Source organism: Pectinophora gossypiella, chromosome 1, assembly GCF_024362695.1.
Source record: "Pectinophora gossypiella chromosome 1, ilPecGoss1.1, whole genome shotgun sequence".
Lineage (NCBI taxonomy): Eukaryota > Metazoa > Arthropoda > Insecta > Lepidoptera > Gelechiidae > Pectinophora > Pectinophora gossypiella.
The window spans coordinates 10,264,489-10,286,981 of NC_065404.1; the positions used below are offsets into that span (position 1 = coordinate 10,264,489).

Genomic DNA, 22,493 nt, shown 5'->3' on the forward strand with positions numbered 1-22,493 from the left:
CCACGTGAGTGAGCGTGTAATGCGAATCGAAGCGTGTTCAAATGATTGCAAAAGAAGAAAGCTCGTAAATAAGCTTGTGACGTTGGAGGACGCGCGGGGAGTTGGTTGCCGGCGGTTTGTTTCAAGGACGCAGCAGCCTCCGCGAGTGATCGCCGCCGGCGTCCGTCCGGCCGGCCGCACTTCGCCCGCCGCCGCCGCGCTCGCCGCCGGGGCTCTAAGCCCGCCGCTCTCCTCAGTATAAACAATGCCTCGGCTGCTGATCGACACTCGCCACCTGTTGTGAATGTGAGCTCTGAGAAATACCAAAAATTTCCGCCGACACCATGTGGCTCTTAACTTTGTTGTGCGTCTTTATCGGTGTCGTGACAACTGTGAGTGCAAGTAACGATAACGATACGGTGGGTTTTCGAAAGTGCTGCCCAAAAAACAAAAGTCTTGTAAAAGTGTCAATAACCGATACGGCCGGACATGAATTTGATTGTGTTGACAGTGAGAGTGCTGTAGAAAAGTACAATATTACAAAATTTTCTCGTTTAATAACTTCTGAAGATGTAGCCATTCATCATGGGATGCCTGCGAACTGTAGTGAATTACAGATGATGCTCACAAACGAATCCGAACTGGAGTTTAAGGCTGAAGACAGCATTTGTTACGACAAGATAATCGCTGAAGTTTTTAACGGAACTATTCAAAACATTCCAAAAGTTATAGCATTAGCATGTAATGAACCTGAAAATCAAACAAAATCGATGTTTGAATTAAATCATATTCGTAAATGTTGTCCGGAAGGAAAAGCTTACGATGTCGAGCATCATAAATGCCGGGATATATTGCAGAAAAATACTGTTGAAGGGCTGTTAAGATGGTTGAATGTGAAGCGGAACTCTGTATACGATGTGGACATTGGTTTGAGGTGTAAGCGCGAGGAGTTTGCCGTGGAGTTGGTCGAGGGGAAGTTCTCGTTTGGTGTGGATGGGAGTGTGTTGGATGTGGCTGGGAAGGGGCGGGTGCCGTCGGAGGAGTGGTGCGTAGATCGCGACTACGCTGGACCCATGCTGGTGGCGCGCGTATGCACCGACGACTGCGCCAATTACGACGCCTACTGCCTCAAGAAGTGCTGTCCTATAGGCTACCATTTTAAGGCGTTTTCTTGCACTTCCTTCCGGAGCGCCTGTGTGCCTGATGATGACAGCATATTATTTGACACGTCTTCATACCTCGACGACCTGAAGAACGATTACGATGACATCGCAGGTGAGAATTTATCACTTTATTAACGTTAGACATGTTCATTTTTACTGTTAATATATTGTGGATAGTTAGTTATTTTGTATTGTTTCTACAGCTATGACGTTCTCATTCAATAGTTACCTACTTCAGTCCATGTCATTGTCCGCAACAATACTAGGAACTACTTCTAATAGATAGACAGATAATGGTAATGTGCCATAAACATCCAAATGTGGATAACATTAAGAATTTATTATTATTTGATGCTTTCTACCACACATTAAGTTTGCTGATGATATGTACGTTTGATACAGATGTAGTAGGCTTGGGCATTGGCATTAAATGTCCGGCGGGCAAGTACGGGTTGAACAAGTCCTTGGAGATCGACAATCACTGGCTGACAAGAGACGGCAAATTGATGGGCAAGCAGTTCGAACAGAACCTGTTCTGCTTCGAGACCTTCGACTGGCGCGACTGTCCGCAGAATAACATCGAGGTGACTGCTGTCGGCTGCTTCATCCCCAACGTTACCAGGAACTTCAAGTTTTCCGCCGTGGTAAGATTCTACTTATGTAAAATTTTTATCCAATAGTTAAAAATAATAAAATAATAATAAAAAAGTTTATTTAGGTAAATGCACATTACAAAAGTCTAAAAGGCGCTTGCACTCATTCAGTGGTTCTCAAGATTGTCCCGGATATCAGAAGACATACTTCCTTTTATGTTATTCCTTTACCCATAGTGAGATCTTACAAGCTAGATTGGATTAAATGTAATTACTGACGATCGATTCAAGCATAGACCTAGAATTTTTCGCACTGGGATGTAGTTTTGTAAAATATTATCGAATGTTTGAAACTTTAAATAAATTTGTTACATCACATCCTTATTTTTTGACGTGATTTGACGTAGATTTTCCGCTGAAGACATTAACTACTTGGTCTCACCATTATATATGAACTTGGTGCAAAAACAATGAGGGTGTATATTGGAGAGTATACTTACTTACGTAATTACGTTATAAAATTACGACAGTAGCACACTCCGGACACTTCATACAAATAACCACGTTTTACAAAGACGTCACACATTGACGTTATCGTACACGCGCATCTGTGTGTGACATCTGACGCCATACGATTAAAGATTAAACTATGTCCGAAGGGTGGTGAGATAACGTAGCTCAGACGCTCCTTATTCTATTACGGTAGGCTTCGTAACATTGCTAGGTAGGTACCTACCTAAAAGCTTCCAGTTCCGTGCATTTTGAGGTTCAAAAAAAAAAATTTGCAGTTTCCAAATTAGCTCATTTACATTCAAAAGTAATTTCAGTCCAATCATATTCAATTATTGTTAAATATTAATAACTTTTACTAAATTGAATATTTTTCTTATATTTCTGTCTGTTTTCCGTTTTGTGTAAGTTGGTCAACATCACGCAAATACAGATATGAATACTTACTAGTTCAAAAATAAAAATGTTTACTCTTGCTGCTCTATTATTTCATGCAAAAATGTTTACGTTTATTGCCAGTACTTACGAATCTAAATGTACCTTATGAATACCAAATAGCTAATAGCTGTTCTCATTACTAATTAATCTACTTAGTAGGTAATTTAATTTTTTTGGTAGCAATTGAGTGAGTGGCCAGTAATCATACTTGGAATATTAATGTCATTTTAAGTATTTATATTCACTGCGAGCCCTGTAAATTGTTATAGAGAGGTTTTGTTATCCTTAAAAAATATGTTAAACTCGAAATACAAACTGTTAAATATGCGTAAAGTAGGTAAATATCTCCGATGCATGAGAAAAAGTAAAGTAATTTATACGTGTAAAACGAACAGAGTCGTAAAAGAGAGGACAGGTAGAGCAAAAACATCAAAGTACAAAAGATATTGCTGTACAAAAAATACTGTTCTTCAATAGGGTTACGAACAGGGTCATATTCGCAAATTCGCATAAATAAATAAATAAATAAAAATTCTTTATTCCAGACAGTGCCCATATCAATTACAATAGCGATCAAATTAAGTTACAATGAATTAAATTAAATATAGTAATACAATTAATTATTTTTCAATTTAATCTAATACACTGATCACATACACACAAACACAGTCACACACGCACCGCATACACATGCCATCACCGGCCCCCTACACAATGCAAGCGCCGCCACTCGGCGTGGATGGGGCTCGCGAGCCATCGGCGCGCGGCGCACACGACGGCGCATATATCAAACGAAACATTAATACTACCTATTATTACGGCCGCTATCGCTAGGTATTGGCTTACATTGCAATTAGTTTTGCCACCATTGATGTCCAAAATAGACACTTCTGAGTTCCGAATATATATTATGTAATTACCTATTTAAAACTACATATTCATACAACTTATTCAATATTATTAAAAAAAAGTAGACACATATTATATTGCTGAATATACACTCTTGCCCCTGATCCCTATTGGAGTAGACAGAGCTAAAAGCATTCGTCGGAATATAACATGATAGACCGCAAAGAATTTAATTTCATTACATTATATTACATTGTTGATTTGATTTTCATTTCATTACATTATTGGTTGAGCTTTCACAACGTATTGTATATCTAAAACTCTGACATAGACGGGATTTGAACCCGCAGCTCAAGCGTGTTGATACTCGTATGCTCAGCTCGGAGTTTTCTCTATGTACATAGGTGTGTTATAAAAACAAAATCCTATTGTAACTAAATTAAAACCAGGGGGGTTAAAAAGGCTACATCGAAGCAATACATCTAAAAAAGCAATATAATAATAATACAAAATAATAATAAAAAGTAAGTGCGCAGTGCAAACAAATGTCAAATAGCAATATTGCTTTTTTAGATGAATTGCTTCGATGTGTTGCTGTTGCAGTTTCTTGTCATTTCTTCTCCTCAGCCATAACACCTTGCGAAATGACGTAAATTCAAAAATGTTACATTGACCTTCAACAAGTTTATCCATGATAATTACGTTGAATAAATGATTCTGATTCTGATTCTGTGGCCTTTTTGACCCCCTGGTTTTAACCTGATCCTCCTTTTTTCAGTGGGAGAGTTTCAAAATATTAAAGTATCTAGTTTGTTTGTAGGCAAACACCCTGTCAGCGGTGTTCCTACTCATCACAGTGATGGTGTACTGCTGCTTACCGGAGCTGCACAACCTGCATGGCCGCACGGTCATATGTCACGCCGGCACCATGCTGGTGGCGTACTCTTGTCTCGCCAGGGTACAGTTTGATAAGGTCGGCGAACCTGCACTCTGCAAATTCTTAGGTAAGTTTACCTTTTTTAAATCTTCACATGCAGTGCTGTCCCGGAAATGTTCCCACTTTGGGTACGGTTCCGCCACTAAAAAAGCGTAAAACTTATGTAAAAATAGCTTTATTACCTAACTTTTGAGCAGGTAAAACCAGAGTACAAGAAAAAACAATTTGAAAAAGAAAAGCAGCCACTGTCGTTACTATTAAAGGGTTTTTACAACGGGAATATTCGCACTTTTGGAATATTCCCGGGAACTACAAAGCACTGTTCATGTGCATAATTGTATTATTATGCCAGGTAATTTCAAAACTTCAATTCGAAAATGTTAATTCATTATGATGTTGACTTACTAAACAGATCCACGAGTTGTTAGAAAAAAAATTAAGTACTTAGCTACTTTTTAATAAGTAAGTAAGGGAGGGACGAACTGCCTCACGTCGAACATGATGAATTGATGATGTAAGAATATGTTGATATTTTTTAAAAACACCTAAAACTGATTTCGATTTATCTACCCGGGCAGGGATCGTGCTTTTTAATGTATTCATACATTTTATGTTAAAACGACAAACAGCTTTAGCTTAAAATTGTTTTGCGAGACATTTCCACATGTGGCATAAAGCGCAGCCGAAGCTTAAAGAGGTTCGCAACTTGTCCTTATTACTAAGCTAATATTGATGAAGTGTTCTGTTCAACTCGCCCTTTCTTGTTTGACAGGATCGGAAGTAGGCTTTATATGTAGGTATGGATATTATGATGTGGGTTGGCTAAGTGACGTAACTTTATTACCTTAGCTGTGTTACTGTAGTAACATATTACACATCAGTGCCTTGGCTAATGGACACTAATGGTAATAATAACTCATCTTTTACGAACTTGCGTACATAAACTTACGCCCATAATCTCTTTTGGGGTGGATAGAGCCAAAACTCGCCGAGAAACTATTATTATTTTCATTGTGATTTTATGTTGAGTTTTTTACTATCACTTATAAAAAAGGCAATGTGGTTTTGTGGTATACATGCTTGTTTCTCAAACGGAGACCGCCGCTTCGAGCCCTGGTACTGGTCATGCATTTTTCACTAACACAGTTGGCTTGACCATTAGGTACCAGACGGCGTACGACTCACGAAAGCTCGGTTAGGTGTGACTACCTAATTCATCTTGCGACTAATATAATTAAGAACTTATCCTAGTTCTTATTCCAAAAAAAAAACAATGCCTTTTACGATTGAATGAGCATCGGCAATAAATTAGGTAACTTGATTGATTGATCATTGCCCCCGCAAATAGAAGCAGGATTATTTACAACCCTGACGCAATTAGCAGTCATTGGTGATGTAGATTTGATCACTGTGAAATAAATTAAAATGTCCAGACACATGATATAAATCATGAGACTTATTTTGGTTTAAAGACTATACCAAAGAATTACATGCAAATATTTAATATGCAATGTACGTAACAACACAAAGCGAATGCCTGTTTGTTAAGTAGGTACTATACAGGGTGTTAGTGACATTGTAACAAAAACTTTTAGGGATGATTCCGTCCGTGAATGTTCCGTCGAAAAAGTATGGAACTGAAAATAATTTAAAAAAAAAAACAGAAAAAATAAGAATTTTCCGACAGGAAAGTCCACTTGATATCAACTCAGAATCTTGGTCTGAATCATCCTCCTCAGTATTCGTTACAGTGTCACAACACGTATACGTACGTGTGTGTGCTTATACGGGGTGTAAGTAAGTGAGATCGTAATGAGTACTGCGAGGGGTGATTCAGATAATTATTCTGAGTTAATATCAAGTGGAATTTGTCATCGCAAAAGTATAATAGAATTGAAAAAAAAAACCTAAAAAGAATCATCAATTTTGCGACGGAAAATTCCACTAGATTAAGTCTCATAGAAGAATCATCCCCCTTAGTCGTTACGACGTCACTAACACCCTGTATTCTAGACTATTGGAATTTGACTAGGGAAGGCCCGATAAGTTCGCCGAACCAATTTTTTGCTTTTATTGTGAATTGTAGACGGGCGGCGGCAGTGGTGTCTTAATTTATGAGTCAGCAGATTTTTTTGTCTTAGATGAAGAATAGGGATAAAAAGATCTCATACCGTAGCTTTGTTATACGAGTTTTTTATTTTAATGAGTACTAACTTTGAAACTAAACTTTAAGAGCAGTAAGTGGGCTATTATTATTGATGACGTTTCAAGTTATGTAATTTTAGGTAAAATTAATTGACGAAAATGTATAAGTAGGTAAGTATCCATGGATTCAAATTATCAATTCGTGGCGATTAAGCAGCTACTACCAAGTACCTATTATGATTCAAACAAGAAGATAAGTGCCATATTAACACGTGTTTCTTTTTAAACTTGCGTTGTTTTACTGAGGTGTGTATAAAACATAAAATACTATTAACAAAAGTTTATATCTGGCAAAAATACGCATCTGGTATTTTAATTTCACGTAATACGTGTTACGTTAAACCTCTATAATATAATTATCTATATTCTATAGTGAAGTTGTATATAAGTAGGTTCATCCCCTTTTGTTTTCCCACCGGTCGTCGTCGAGCCTGTCAATTATCACCGTGTGTTTGTCCAGGGTATGGGATCTACTTCGGCTTCGTGGCGGCGTTCTTCTGGCTCAACGTCATGTGCTTCGACATCTGGTGGACATTTGGGTGAGTATCCGCTAGTGTACACAAACAACTCTAACACTAAAGTACCTATACACTCCACATTATGGGAACATTTTCGAACACCACACAGTTAAATAGAAGGGCAATATTTAACGAGGATATCGATAACATAAGTGATCCGATAAAACACGCTTTACCAAATCAATGTTTATTCTGACGTCATTGGTGTATAAAATAAAAAGTACCCAGCTTAGCTCATGAATGGAAATTACTCACTCGTTTGCCCACGTAATAAGATTATATATTCCGAGTAGCTTTTATAAAAATAGGCAAACTAAGAAGGCGTAAAGTTTACGTTGCTACCGTAATATATACAATTAACCCGGTTTCTCAAAATCTCGAAGGAAATGAGAATATATGTGTAGGAAGTATCTGTAGACGCTGCAGTGTATCCGTGCAGTTCAACGCTAGTTTAATTTTGAACTTTCTTGCAAATATTTACTTAAAACTTTTACATGTGTATTAAACACATATTGATGAAGCATGTATTCTATAATACTTCCAGAAAATCTGTATGTCTAACCAGCTGACTGTTCTCAGCCATACATATCTTCAAGGTATCGACCGCATTGTAAGCGTGGATGTATGAATGATGAGTAATATTCCCCTTAGTCTTTAGCGTCGATGGTGGGAGGTATGTTTCCCTTGCGTCCATTATTTATAATTTATATTTGTTTTCGCAGTTTGTTGCAGTTTGTTGAAACTGTTACGTAGTTTCATTTCATAGATAATTACAAATACCTTAAATAATCCTAAGTCTTAATAAGAAGAAATAGTTTTACGCAAATCGGCTATCGGCTACGTCTCAAAGTTGACCATTCTAACAAAAAAATACAGTCGTCAAAATGCATCGGACTCTCCTGCGCAATATATCTTTTGCGGTTTCAGAGAATTCTAATGACGTAAGTAACAATAAATTGTATCAATAAGTATATTAAAATGGCTCATTTCAAATGGCCAATAATATTTTATAATAACACTTTAAGTGTTAGAGAATCATAGAGCTATGTGCCGTTGTCTATAAATGAAGAACTCTCTGATCCATCTTGTTGTATTGTGAACAAATAATCATATTTGTTTTTCTCAACCTCTTTAAGCTAACTTATTAAATACCACAATATTTGTGTTTGCTGTGCCTATTTGAAGTTTCACAATGACATACTTACTTTGCAAAATCTGATTATAGCTTTAAAATGGTCTAGCATCTGTTTGGGATTTGCCCAGACTTAACCTTGCTTTATGGAGTTACCTGATAGTTAGTTTTTTTAGCTGGTTTTCAAACTTAAAGGGCAATCATTGAAAGCTGTACACGATTTAAAGCTGGTTCAGAGATAAATAATTTTACAGATAGCACCTCTATGTCAATATTAATCATAATTTTGTTTAACACAATATTATTGGGCGTAAAAAACAATTCACTAGTCCTATTAATTATTGGCTGTCGAACGTGGAGTCATAGTTTCTCCTGATTGCCCACTATGTAGCAATCCGCGTAATACCTGTATGTAGGTATACCTATTAACCTATATATTTACCAGTCTATTTGTCCCGAGACCATCGTCAAAGTAGAACAAACTAATTCCTTTGTTTGGTAATCTGGCCACACGTAACACGTAATATTACAGATAGATTATTAGAATTCGTATGGTGACTCACGTGTTTATTTCATTATATTTCTATTTCTTGGTAAATTTCACCAAATAGATTAAAAAAACACAGAATAAAAATAGGCGTGACGAATTAATAAGTTGGCGGTTAGCAAGCGTGATAGACATGTTATACTTGTTGTCTAATTAATATGTCTATGTTCGTAATAAAAAGCCGGTAATAGAAAGTGCGAGTCCGACTCGCGCACCTTTTTTGTTTTTTTTTTTGACGTGACTTATTGTAGATTTGCCGCAGATGGAATTAACTATTTGACCGGATGGAATTAACTACTTGGCCGAATCTCGCACACCGATTTTGCTATAAATTACTAAAGATATTCTAAGGGAGGCTATGACTTTGCCGTTGAAAAACTGTTGTGTCCATACATTGACATAGGTCGCGATTAGCAAGTAAGTTTGTGATAGCATCGCGTTTTTTGTGAAGGAACAACAATATTATATTCGGATTTTTCCTTGTGCTGTAAGTCTTTCCTTTTTGCCAAATCGATTCGAACCGAACGAACCGAACGATTCTAGGTCTATGGGTACTACCCCATAAGTTTGTATTCCCCTACCTTAATGTGATTATAAGGCTAAAAATTGCCGAATCTTTGGTTAAACCTACACATACTTAATCGTTTTAAGTCAAGTTCGGAAACGAAAAACACTAAAGATTTTTTTTAAATGTCAGTCGGCGTGTTAACTTAGCATGCACACAATTAGCAAGTCTAATAGCCTACCTAAAGATACGCGTTAGTTATTAAAAATAAACTAGGTAATACAATAAATTATTTTGTATAAAACGCCAGTGTCTCTCTCTATCATGCATCATCATCATCATCAACAGCCCATTAACGTCCCCACTGCTGGGGCACGGGCCTTCCCTATGGATGGATAGGGAGATCGGGCCTCAAACTATCACGCTGGCCCAGAGCGGATTGATGGTTATTAACGACTGATAATGCAGCCGGGACCAACGTCTTAACGTGCCTTCCGAAGCACGGAGGAGCTCGAGATGAAAACTTTTTTTTGTGGTCACCCATCCTATGACCGGCCTTTATGAAAGTTGCTTAATTTCACTATCGCAGACCGAGCGCGTTTACCGCTGGGCCACCAAGCTCCTCATGCATATGAGATGTAAATAGAGATTGATGTTAATGAATAGAGACATGATAGGAAAAGTCACTTTGTATATTAGCCATAACGCAGGCGCGGCCCGGTCCTAATTAAACCACGCCGCCGGTGTCTCTGTGGGCCTATTGTTCGCGGACAACACGCAATTGTTACAGCTTTTGAAACGATAATGTGAAAATGACGTCTGTAACCGAGAATTACTTATAATATTCATTGTGCAATCTTTTGCAATTTAGGCGGGCTTATGCCCATTTTAGCTACCCAATAGCTGGGTACGCCAAAGTGAAACTGTACATTAATTTAAAAACGAACAAGATTTAAGGTTTCAACGGGTTAAATATTGCGATCTTCTGAATGCTAGGTGTACGTTTTTGGCCATGAAACTCGATTCGTCAAAAACAAAAGCTTACCAATTACTTACGTAGTTATCGATGGTTTGGTGAAGTACTTAAATGCTATTGCGATAAATTATGTCAGTTACATGTTTCGCATTTTGTATTACAAATTGTTTGATAGTTATCTAATAGTTTTACACGCGGTTATCGGCTTTACATCTACACCGAAGTGATTCATAAATAATATTCCGTCTGGCAAATGTTAGGCGTTCAGTTTTATTTACAAGTTCTTAGTTTAGGTATGGTGAGCCTGATACTGTAATGGACGAAAGTGTTATCAAATTAGGTACCTATTCTCATACTAAACCGTATACAAACACTCATAGGTTGGCTTATTTGTTATGTTATCGATATCAGATTTATCGTTTGATGTTTATCCCTTGTTAACATGCGAAGCTCACACGTGGACGGGGGGATGGTTTATTAATGGGAAACAGTAAAATTAATGGATATTGATGGCTGTACGTGGAGTAAGTACGTATTATGTTTCATGTGTAGGAGTTGTCGTGTCTCGTGAGTACACCTATTCATTAGTTAGGTGTTTATTTGTATATGAGGTAAGCCCTTGCGTTTTCTGTAGTAAGGCTTATTTAATAAGCTTTTATCTAGAGTGCTTGTAATTGACTGACATTTACTTATGCATTACATGTCTGATTACAATGTTTTGTAACGCACTTTCGGGATTTAAAATGTCATAAAGTATTTGTAACCATATAGAGTTCTAATAAGTAACTTACTTGTTATTTAAGGATTTTTGAAGGATCTTTAGCAAAGAGAAAATTAAATAGAAAAAATTCTGTCTGGGACGAGACCTGAACCCGCAGTTCTTGTCAAGCCGGGACGAGCGTGTTAGCCTATTGATTTGAGCTATTGACAATAATATATACGATTACTAATAAGATAATCTTATATTCGATTGAAATATCTACTCCCTGTAAATATACTTTGTTTGTACATAATATGAGGAATTATAAGAACCATTTGAAATGGTAGATATAAGTGTAAATATTTTCCTTAAGGAACTCTGTAGGTATAGTACAGATAAGTAATATGATTGTACCTACGTACAATCACCTACGTAAGTAAGTAAATAAAAATAATAGTTAGGTAATTACTTATTGTAGGAAAAAAAACATACAGTTCTGATCCGTCTATTTTTACCCGTTGGTAAATCCTAGATAGTAGATTTATATTGAGACTAGCTTTTGCCCGCGACTTCATCCGCGTGGCGTGTTATAAAAGAGAGATCTTTGTGTGTTTGGGAGTGCATATCAAATTTCAAGCATCTAACTTATGCAGTTTAGATTTTTTCATACAATTTTTCATACAAATGTTTCTTCCCACTAACTCCCGTTTCCGTGGGAATTTTGCAATATCCTGTTGCAACTAAGCTTTAAGTTAACTAAGGTACCTCCATGCCAAATTTCAAGCGTCTAACTTAAGCGGTTTAGATTTTTCATACAAAAGGATTTTCCCGCTAATTCCCGTTCCCGTAGGAATTCCGGGAATTCCTTTCTTAGTGCACCTCTATGGTACCTAAGCTACGTCCCTTCCAAATTTCAAGTGCCTACGTTTAGCTGTTTAGGCTGTGCGTTGATATGTGTGTCAGTCAGTTTCTCTCTTTATATATTTAGATTATTTTTAAATAAAGAGAATCCTATTTTGGTACGTTACCAATTTACTGTAATATTTAACTTTGACATATAGGTCACGCTGCGTTACGTTAGTTAGTTAAGGTATTATGTTAATTGATCGAAATATTATAAAAAAACACATTTGTAAGTACAAAAAAAATATTTTTAAGTTTATAAGTTCACGACAGAAGTTCTGTTAGACGAACAGATGTTCTAAATTTACTGTTTTTAATTATTCAGGTCTGTCCGTACGGTGCAGTCGATGCGCAAAGCCAGCGCCGAGCGTCGTCGGTTTGCGTGGTACTCGTTGTATGCGTGGGGCATGACGCTGCTGCTGACCCTCATCATGTTCCTGCTGGACTGGCACCACGTCTCCGATCTGCTGGACGCCAACATCGGCAGGGATCATTGCTGGTTCAGCAGCGGTAAGATTTTTTAAAGACCTAACACAGGGTTTTTCACGTGTATCTTTGCTTAGCCTGTGGTATCCTACTGCTGAGGAAAACCTTCTCCTCTCTTTTACCACTGTTCCCTGATAAGACAGATGTTAGGTTTTGTAGATTACAGATGCATTATTTGTTACAAAGAAGGTTACTGAAATTAGGGTTAAATTAGGGATTGGAAAATAGGCATTTTGTTACTAAGAATTATTTTCCATTAAAGTAATACTACCAAAGTTTGAAATTTTCTTTACGTTTGATAAAAAAAATATTAGATCTTTTCTACTTAAGCATACAAATTACGACTACATTCCTTCTATAAAAAGCTTACATGACAAAATTTCGTTGCGTTCGACTGTATAGAATCGTTTTAATTTATCAACCTGTTGTCATTTCCCATTCATTTAATTTTTTTGTTGTTTTACCTAATTGTTTCAGTTATTTACAAGTTAACGTTTCAATCAGCTGTCATCTATTGTTGTTTGTGACTACGAGCTTTAAACCAAAATACACAATGTTCATTTTTTAAATTATTTCATATTACACTGTGGTGCGATACCTATATATCTCTACAGTCGATATAAATCTAATCTATACAGATGGATAACAAGCGATCTGAATTCAGATTAGGGTATTTTTTGTCGCCCTATTGTCTTGTAAGCTTTGAGAAAAACTAAATATACACAATGCACGATCATCAGAGGTTATCAATCATCATGGAAGCATTTAGAAGTTTTTGTTTAAATATATCGGATCATCGCGAACGGACTGATTAAATTACCTTATTTCTCAGTTCGATTATTTAGATTTATAAAACTTCTTTGCTTTGTAGCCTGCTTTGTAGTGGTTTTGTAATGTTTATGTTATCTGTACTTATTAAACTACTGTTTATAGGTACCTACGTCTGGGATTGTATTGTGGGCGCCTATATGAATGTTCCCTTGTTCGTAAGATGATCTCATTGTATAAAGATGACATATTTACTTAAACATACATACCAGATTATTTGGTCCGTAACGATAATGAACGTCAGCTTTATTTAACTTAAAAATATTTTAGCTAAGCTTTTCGCACAGTTAATGTTTGTTTTGTTATTGTGATAGATGTAATGTTGTTGTAGCATTTACAAAGATACCAAGAATAGAAACTTGGTAAGTATGGTATGGAAATGACGCGAAACAGAATGTTTCGTGTGATGTACTGTCGCGGGGCACTGCTTCCAATTCCGTTGGAGACGATATAGACACTATTAACGAGCGCTGCAGGGTCTGCATGACAACCGCGCGGCGCGCGGCGCGTATTATATTGAGGGTCTCAACCAATAAACGCAAGTAATGCTATCTACGTTTGATAGTCGCCGTATGGCTATTGGTCAAAGCCCACGATATAGTCACCGTCTATAATGGTAGAGCCAACTGAGTTAGTGTTAACTACACTTAAGGTAAATTAATAACTCATTGATGCAAGTCCGGTCCCAGGGTTCGAATCGGCCCCGTTTGAGAAGTAAGCTGGTATAACACAGGACCTCAGTTACATATATAATATATAGACACTATGTAGTACGTACAGTCATGAGCAATATAATTTACCCACTTTAGGACTCTGTCACACTAACATATTTGACATTTAGTGAGACTTACAGTTCAATTTGTCAAAAAAGTTAATGTGACATGGTACCAAAGTGTATACATATTAATGCTCGTGACCGCACACAAAACTATATTGTCTCCAATTGAATCGGAAGCTAAGTGAAGGCACCGCGATAGAGCATCATACAATGTTTCAGATTCAGAAGGGAATTGTTTCGGAACATTAGGTACCTATTCATGTATTCGCTGACGCTTTGTCGTAGACAAAGGAATTGCTTATGACGGCGCATTGGCGAACATAACGTAGTCGTAGCTGTGGCGACAAATTGATGGCGGTATAAAATCATAAAAGAGTGATAAAATATATTTAACGAGTTGGTAACAGACAGTGGCGAGACCAACCCTTTTGGTATTGTCATAATTTAATGTCGGGGAAATCCGTGTAAAAAGTTGAAGTTGACAAATTTTCAGGTTAAGTAAGTAATGCGATAACGGGATAAAGCTAGGGAGATGGTTATGTAAATCCCTCCTGTAGATTTCCTTACTGTATAAGTAGTAGCGCCATGAATGTGCACGCTTGTAGACGACGTAAATCCCAATGAAATAGGCTAGTTTCCAACCAAATGAAAACAAACAACAAATGGATAACTTTTATAAACGTCAAAACACGAAATTACAATGAAATTTGTATTAAAAAGCACACTGTGACGTCATAGAAAAAGTCATAAAATATCGGACTTATTATTATCTAAGTTTTTCTTGATTAAAATTAATAAGTAAAAAGTTAAATAGAAAAAAGAAAATGTTTTTCGTTAGTTTTAGATCTAACTTCATTTAGTGATCTAAATTTCAGAATTTATCTTGAACTAAGTACACGACCAATTCGCCCCAATAGGCCAGACACGTGTACTTGTTTAATCTCGCTGTACTTATTCAGTGATTCATTGAAACTTCCTTATTGGTTCTGTTCATTTTCCCTTTATTTTTAACAAAAAAATCTACTCTATTATTTTTTAACATACGAACTTAACATAGCTTCACGCCTGTTTCCCCAAAGGTGTAGGTAGAGGTGTATAGTATATGAACTCATTTCTCGCCAGCTATGTTAATTATTTTTTAAACTATAATATACTATTTATACTTAATTGCTCGTTGTTTCCAGTTCAAAACCAGCACACGGACTGGCCGCACTACATCTTCTTCGTGGTGCCGATGGGTATTCTGACAAGTGTGAACTTGATCCTGTGGGTGCTGACGGCGCGGCACTGTGCACGAGTCAAGTCGGAGGTGCACCGTCTGCAGGCCGGCTCCGTGGGCGACCGGGCCAAGTCACGCTTCCGCATCGACCGAGCTAAGTACGTCACTTTTCCACGAGCTTTATGCTAACTCATGAGCAGTGATCGGGATAGCTAGTGCCATTTAGGGTCAATAACCTTGACTGTTGCGGTTAATATGGATATGACTACGACATTTTCGAGATTGCGATATTTCTACTATTCTACTATTACGTTACAATATAACGAGTCCAATAACGACTTTTTATTTTTTCACTAAAAATAAACTGAAGCGTGAATCACGACCTAAATTATGATAGAGCTGGGAAAAAGGCGCGTGAAGCGAACCTTTTGTTGGTACTCTGTGCTAAAATTCTTGTAACTCAGGAGATTGTATAACTACTACCTATTTGTAAGGATGTCAATAAGAACACTACTTAATTAAGGAACAAAAATGTCAACAGTTAACCGTTAACTAAAATTTTGAGTAGATGGTAAAAGTTTTCCTTTACTCAGTTTTAATTTTTATTTTACCAATGCAGGATTTATACGACTGAAGACAACCTTGGATCGGAATCGATTTGTTTGTGTAAAAGATCCCATATTTCAAACAAATAACGTGGAAATAATACATCTGTTGGTGTTGAAAGAATTAGTTTAGAGAGATGTGAGATAAAAACACGCAATTCGAAGTAGGTATTTTGTTTAAGATTATGAGTAAAGTAGTTTCGCAGAATGCCTGATAAAACGTACGAATATCCACCAAATATGCGCATACTTTTATTTCCAAAAAGAGTGGATTTAGAAGTTTGGTTACGTTACAATACAACAATACAAAAACGCTTTATTGAATATATAAACACAACACTAAAAACAATAAACGTTACGTACGTAAGTAATCAAAAAGCCTTAAACAAAAGATCTTAAACATCGGTCAATGGTTTCAGGTACTTATTAACCGGCAAGTTATGGGTAGTGATGGGAGCAGGATGGATTTCTGAACTGATATCGACACTGTTCAGCGAGCCCCAGTGGCTGTGGTCGGTGGTCGATCTTATCAATGAGCTTCAAGGAGTCTTCATATTCCTCCTCCTCGTGTTCAAGCCAAAGGTTTACTTCCTCATCAAGAAGAGACTCGGTAAGTTTTTGTTCAAAAATAATTTTGTGAAATGCTATACACCACAACTACCGCTGCTGTCTTTACGAGACTCTCCTTTCTTTGGTAAAGACATTGCAGGCTTGAATCTCCCGATTGTCCTGAAGATTCCCAGCTTCGGAGACCATTTTAAGCCGTTGGTCACGGCTATTAGCGGAAAAAACATTTCCACCAACCCGCAATGGAGCAGCGTGGTGGAGTATGCTTCATACCCTCTCCGGTTGATTGAGTGGAGGCTCATGACCAGTAGTGGGTTGTATATGGGCCGATTATGTTTATGCTATAGGTACACCACAATAGTAATAATAAAAGCGAGTCTGTCCGCGTAGACAACGGTTATCGCGTGAGCCGCAATTTTTTTCCACCCCCTATTCATCCCCTTAAGAGGTGATTTTTGGAAACCTATCTCATGTTTTCCCCTGAGTCTCTTAAACTATTTGCATTTTTACTGAATTTCATCCAAATCGATTCAGTGGTTTAAGAGTGTAAAAAATTGAGTTTATTATATACGTATTATTATCGTTTATTATTAATAATGTTTTATATTATTAAAGTTTATGAATAATGACCTGATAAATATTTCGGATTTGTAAATAAATGGTGGCATGTAGATATGCAACTTTTGGTGTAGGTAATACACTAAATTTCGGTGTAGTGGTTTATAATTTAAAGCACATTTCAGTTGAATTGTTATTTTCCAGGTTGCACAAGACCAACAATAGACACAAGTATATAATGAGTTTATTAGTTACTTTCCTACTATTTGTTGTATCTATCTGTAGTTGCTCACCCGGACAACCTACTTGATGGGATCCTTTATCTATTAACAACTCTACTAATGCTACTTTTATCGTAGCCTTTCCTGTACATCTAATGTAATTGTGTTGTTTAGTCTAACAGCTCGATTAACACTGCTGTAGTTATTATCTTCGCGCCCAGTAATATGGAACACTGATAACATTGACATAAATTAGTGATTGCACTTTATGTATTTGATGCACATTTAGTGCTGTTATCGTGTACACTTTATCGTATCGTGATCTGGCGTTGTGCACGTGAGCTTACAAGATAGTGATAATGTTTGCGGTGATTAACGAGTACTAATATGTGGCAGGGTTGGTGAAGCCGGACGCGCAGAACAATGGTGTGTCCTCGGGGCGTACCTCCTCTACCTTCCTCTCTCGAACCATCAGCAGCGACGAGCGAGCCACACTTCGGGTCTCGCTTCCCAATAACGACATCAAAAACGAAGTCAAACGCGCTTGATCTTGCTTCTACAGTTATATTTAACACGTTCACTGGAAATCAGATAACGATCCCTCACGTGCACATTGGAAACACATTGGAATTCAGGCACATAGACATTACACACTATGACAGGAAAAAACAATCTGAAAAGCCTCCCGTCACATTTTCCTATTTTCCCTAGTGCCCCACATATGGGTCTTGCACGTATGAGTTTCAAATTTATTTCCTCATATGTGGTTCATATATAGTGAACGTGTTAACATTGCCTGTCAACAATAACCAAGTGTAATCAATGAAATAATTATTTATACTTATCAGTCCTTTTGTTACACTAAATGAGTTACGTTTTGATAAATAATGTACATACTATTAGAAATCACACTTACTTACAGCTTATGATTGTGCATGATAACCAATTAAGACTATATTTAAACATTCAATTGTGAGAAATTCACGTTTAAAAATATGTATGTACTTAAGTCACGATAACGCATATTAATAGTTAAACACTTTTATATCGGCATCGGTTTACCGCATTTATTAACTGTGCTTAATTTAAAAAAATATTAGAAAGAATAGGCATCTCATAAGCTTTTGGCACTCGTATAAAGTCATCTAGTCATAGGATAAGTATCGTATTGAGAACAAATTATTAATATCGCTTTTGAAAATAAGCTTTAATTATCTGTTTTGACAATATTTTGTATTTTAATTTTCTATGCTAGAAATAGTTCACCATAATTTGTAAATATAGGTATTTAGTCTATCGTACAAATTATAATTACTTACTTGGGTATTTACGATTTATTTTACTTCAATAACGCATCTCGTTATTTACTCGGTCCACTGACCCAGACAAGCGATTAAACTCAATTTCGTTAAAAGTTAAATGAAAAATGTCTAAAGTGTCAACAAACAGTACTAACTGCATTAAATAAAATTGATTAAAAATTATATTGTATTCCACCTATAATAATACGATAAATATTAAAACAAATTAATAGCATGTTATGTTTACGTTATTAAAACAAATTAGTGATAAAAGTATTATAAAAATGTTTAACCATTCCAGGTAGCACCTTGTTTTACGTATATGATTTTTTAAGTAGTTATGGTACATAATCTTAGTTTTTAGGTTGTTGATATAATCTTAATTTAAAAAAAAGTACAATGTGAAGGCGTGTAAAGATTATAATTTGATTAGTTAATTATTTTCAAACACCAATGTTATCGCATTTTGAATATCTTATGACTTCTACCTGTTTGCTTACCCCGGTGGGAAATATGCGTTAGAGATTATGTGTGTACTAGCTTATGTATGAATGTAAAGTTTTTAACGAAATTTTCACCTCCGGTTTTAGGGAAATGGGGGGTTAAAAAGAGACAAAAGGTGACCTATCTCACTTTCTATCCCTTCAACTATCTCTACTTATAAAATCACGTTAATTCGTCCCTCCGTTTTGCTGTGAAAGACGGACAAAGATACAGACAGACACACATACACTTTCCCATTTATAATATTAGTATGGATGTATGACTTATACCTTAAGCTTGACACTGTAGTAAGCCACATATATCCTGGATCATATATTCATTTTTAGCTTTATAAATCTATGGTAAGAGAGTATATTCGAAGACGTTATATTTCTTACAAAATACTGAGATTAAGTCACTTTTGGAAGTACTTACATAATATGTATATCTTGATTTTGTATTCAGCGACGTGAAAAGATTAATTAAACTCACTGCATTTACTTTCATGGACTATTGAGCACAAAACGTGATGAATTCATTTAAATGTATTAGTGTATTTCTGCGTATGAAAAACACTGCCTCACAATTTGTATTCTTTAGCAATAAGTAACGCTGGATTGTTCCAGGACAATATGAATTACATAGTTACATTTTATGTTTATTTTTTTTTACCCGTACTTACGCGAAGGTGCCAGCAAATTAAATCTTTAGTACTCGCTGTCAGTATTTACAGTTTTATATGGTATTATAATCAGAAATGCAAATGGAATTAAATAGTCTCTGCTTACCTCGGTGGGAAATAGGCGTATGTATGTAAGTATGTATAAGTAATCAGAAATAAATCTCGTATGCAAAATTTCGATAAAAATAATCATATACCTATCGTAACCTGAAGGTCGATCTTTTACTGTTCTATCGTGTGGGTTGTGAGGTGGAGTGTTGATGTAACGATTACATATTTACCTCAGAAAGTAGAAACCGGCATCAACGGCATAACGTGCCTTTCGAAACACGGATCACCTTACTTTTGGACAATCGGGCGATCGACCAGCAATGTCCTAACTAAACAACAAAGTAATTTTTGTGATATATCCCCACTGGGATTCAAATCTGGGATCTCCGGATAGTCAGCCCTATCGTAGATGCCGAGTTTACTCCTTGTTATTGAGTAGGTAAATATTGTATATCTTGTGTAGTAAACTCATTATTAATTTTTATAAATATTTGTTGATAGACAGCGAAAACAATTGCTCCTTAACGCAATGCAAACTTACTGGTAAGTACCTAGTACCAAAAATAGTGATTCAGAAATAAAGTAGACTATTTCGTTTTGAATATATTTTCTATATTTTTTTAATATTATTTTTCACATTGTAGATAAAATATTTTTATTCCAGCGCATATCGTTTACAATTCAGTATACAATTTTTAAAATAAATGGTCCCTTTACTTTATAGATTGGTAGGTACACATAATTTACCGAACATGCCAATAATGTCAACATTACATGAATTGTGACAGTAATTTGTGAATCACAAATGTATTTACGAAGCGAAAGAAATACATGAAATTAGCACCGTTATGTATACAATGACTAATGGACGGTAGCATATTCCAGCGAACAGTAAATACACGTTATTCTTAATTCTACAGTTTTATTTATATTTAAAACAAACTATTCATCTAGTCTATTTTTATATGTTTCATGATGACAGTGAAATTATCATTTTATTTACAAATGAATAATGGTGATGTTAATTACCAAGTGAAACGGGTGCATTAATGACTGTTGCACACAGAGCTGGAAATAAGGACAAGCGGGCCAGAGGGCTCAGGTTTTGATATAACCCTGCAAACAAAATTCGCACGTCGGCCTGCTTTTCCCGCTGCCGTCGCTCTGTGTGCAGTAAGCTTAAGTTACGACTTACCAGGCAATTACACAATCTGCGACATGAAACCTATAAGTACCTTCTAAGTCAGTACTTATTAGTTCCATGCCCACTTTACGTGCTTACTCCTAATTAATAGTTTGTACCAATCAAAATATTAAAAACTATTTATAATAGCTAATAAGATAAATGGTAACAATGAAAATACTGATTTCAATAAATATTTATTGATAGGTACTTAAAACTTACAAAAATAAATATTTTTATATGATTAATGTTATCTACTAAAACTACTTACTATTTACGTAGGTACCGAAAACATGAACAATAATTTTTAACATAGTTAAATATCACATGAACATCGTAATGATTGTAACTAGTTTTAATCTAAAACCTGCTACTGAAAGAAGCAGTAAAGCATTTTGAATTGATTAAATTGGCTCCTTGACAGTTGTAACAATAAATTGAAATATGTCAGATACGGTAGTTTATTCATATTCATTTATTGCATGTCACAAACATAAATTAAGGTGGAACATAGTAAAAAGGTACATGTGACGTATAAGTAATGACAATTATCCAATAGTTTTGTTTATTGACCATTTAGAAATATTTTATTTTTACAAAATAAGAATGTGATTTTTTATCTGTAAGTATATTACAAGTTTACAAGACTCGAAACACGGGCGGCCATGATTGAGCTTCGTGCGACGTCACATTTCACAAAATAAACAGAAACAATCTGTCAGGTTGAAACTTGAAAGTTTACTGTTTGACAGTTTTTTGATTATTGAAATGTGTCTGTCACTGGGCAAAATGTCACGTGACCAAATTACTTACATAAAGACTTATATAAAGCTTTTTCGAGAAAATAAAATATTTTAAGAGGTATTTAAAGAAGCGTTTCTATTTTTTTATTAAAATACTTCCTTATGCCAAAACTGTCAAGTAGCCAACTATATAATATCATATACCTACTCAAAAGGTTGGTTAAGTATTTCGAAATTTCATAGCATGTTCTAATATAAATATGTAATCTACACCGATATTTACACACATGTTCACACATTACATTCACACATAAATATATCTTTTGTATCTTGGGATTTCTAACTCGCTTAAATGTACAAACGGTAACGTTATTTGACACTGGATCTAAGTTAGTGCGGTATGTCCTACCACATAATATAGTGTTAAAAGGAATGTAAAATGTCTAAACTTTGTCACCATCTCGTCTGTGGCGACGTGGAGCGGGCAGAGCGTCGTATGTGTTAAAACGCAAAGATGACGCCACGCGGAAGCGCGCCCTGTTGGCGTACCTGTAGCATGCGAAGAAGAAGAAGGAATGTAGAGGGCGGTAGAGGATGTGCAGGGGTCAAGTGCGGTGATTGGGTTGCACAGTGATGGGCGCGGGGGTGCTGTTGGCGGCGGGGGTAGCGTGGGGCGACGCGGGGGTGACGGGGGAGCCGGGCGTGGGTGACGAGTCGTCTGCCTCCGCGTCGCGCTCGCCTGTCTCCTCCTCGTCGATGATGGAGATGTCGCGGATGGACGGCCGGTGCGACCGCCGCCAGCCTGCAATTGTCATTCAAATGTTATACGTAGG

The 22,493-nt window shown here is 36.3% G+C and overlaps 2 protein-coding genes across 5 annotated transcripts in view; one reads left to right on the forward strand and one right to left on the reverse strand.

Annotated features, from left to right (window-relative positions):
• The first annotated feature begins 81 nt into the window (after positions 1–81).
• Positions 82–19,656, forward strand: LOC126382079 (probable G-protein coupled receptor Mth-like 3). Of its 2 annotated transcripts, XM_050031803.1 has the most exons (9): positions 82–1,254; positions 1,545–1,786; positions 4,353–4,536; positions 7,135–7,213; positions 12,281–12,465; positions 15,232–15,424; positions 16,291–16,481; positions 17,201–17,227; positions 17,614–19,656. In XM_050031803.1, exons 1-9 carry the CDS (start codon positions 324–326, stop codon positions 17,763–17,765), a joined length of 2,184 nt encoding a protein of 727 aa, XP_049887760.1. In that variant the 5' UTR covers positions 82–323; the 3' UTR covers positions 17,766–19,656. The 2 variants fall into 2 exon arrangements, with proteins under 2 accessions (XP_049887760.1, XP_049887769.1); XM_050031812.1 differs by lacking the exon at positions 17,201–17,227 and having other exon boundaries at positions 85–1,254.
• Positions 19,657–20,324: 668 nt separating this feature from the next.
• The window catches only part of LOC126382069 (sodium/hydrogen exchanger 9B2-like), a 43,604-nt gene continuing 41,435 nt past the window's right edge, over positions 20,325–22,493 (reverse strand). For all 3 annotated transcript variants that reach the window (XM_050031774.1, XM_050031786.1, XM_050031794.1), the window contains one exon: positions 20,325–22,462. In XM_050031774.1, the coding sequence (XP_049887731.1) occupies positions 22,266–22,462 (197 nt within the window). In that variant the 3' untranslated portion in view covers positions 20,325–22,265. The remainder of the gene's footprint in view (positions 22,463–22,493) is intronic.

Excerpts from the sequence above, each read along its gene's own strand:
- LOC126382079 (XM_050031803.1), top strand. The coding sequence starts at position 324 with ATGTGGCTCTTAACTTTGTTGTGCGTCTTTATCGGTGTCGTGACAACT. Across the intron at positions 1,255-1,544 it reads CGATTACGATGACATCGCAG|ATGTAGTAGGCTTGGGCATT; the intron begins GTGAGAATTTAT and ends CGTTTGATACAG. Across the intron at positions 15,425-16,290 it reads TTCCGCATCGACCGAGCTAA|GTACTTATTAACCGGCAAGT; the intron begins GTACGTCACTTT and ends CAATGGTTTCAG.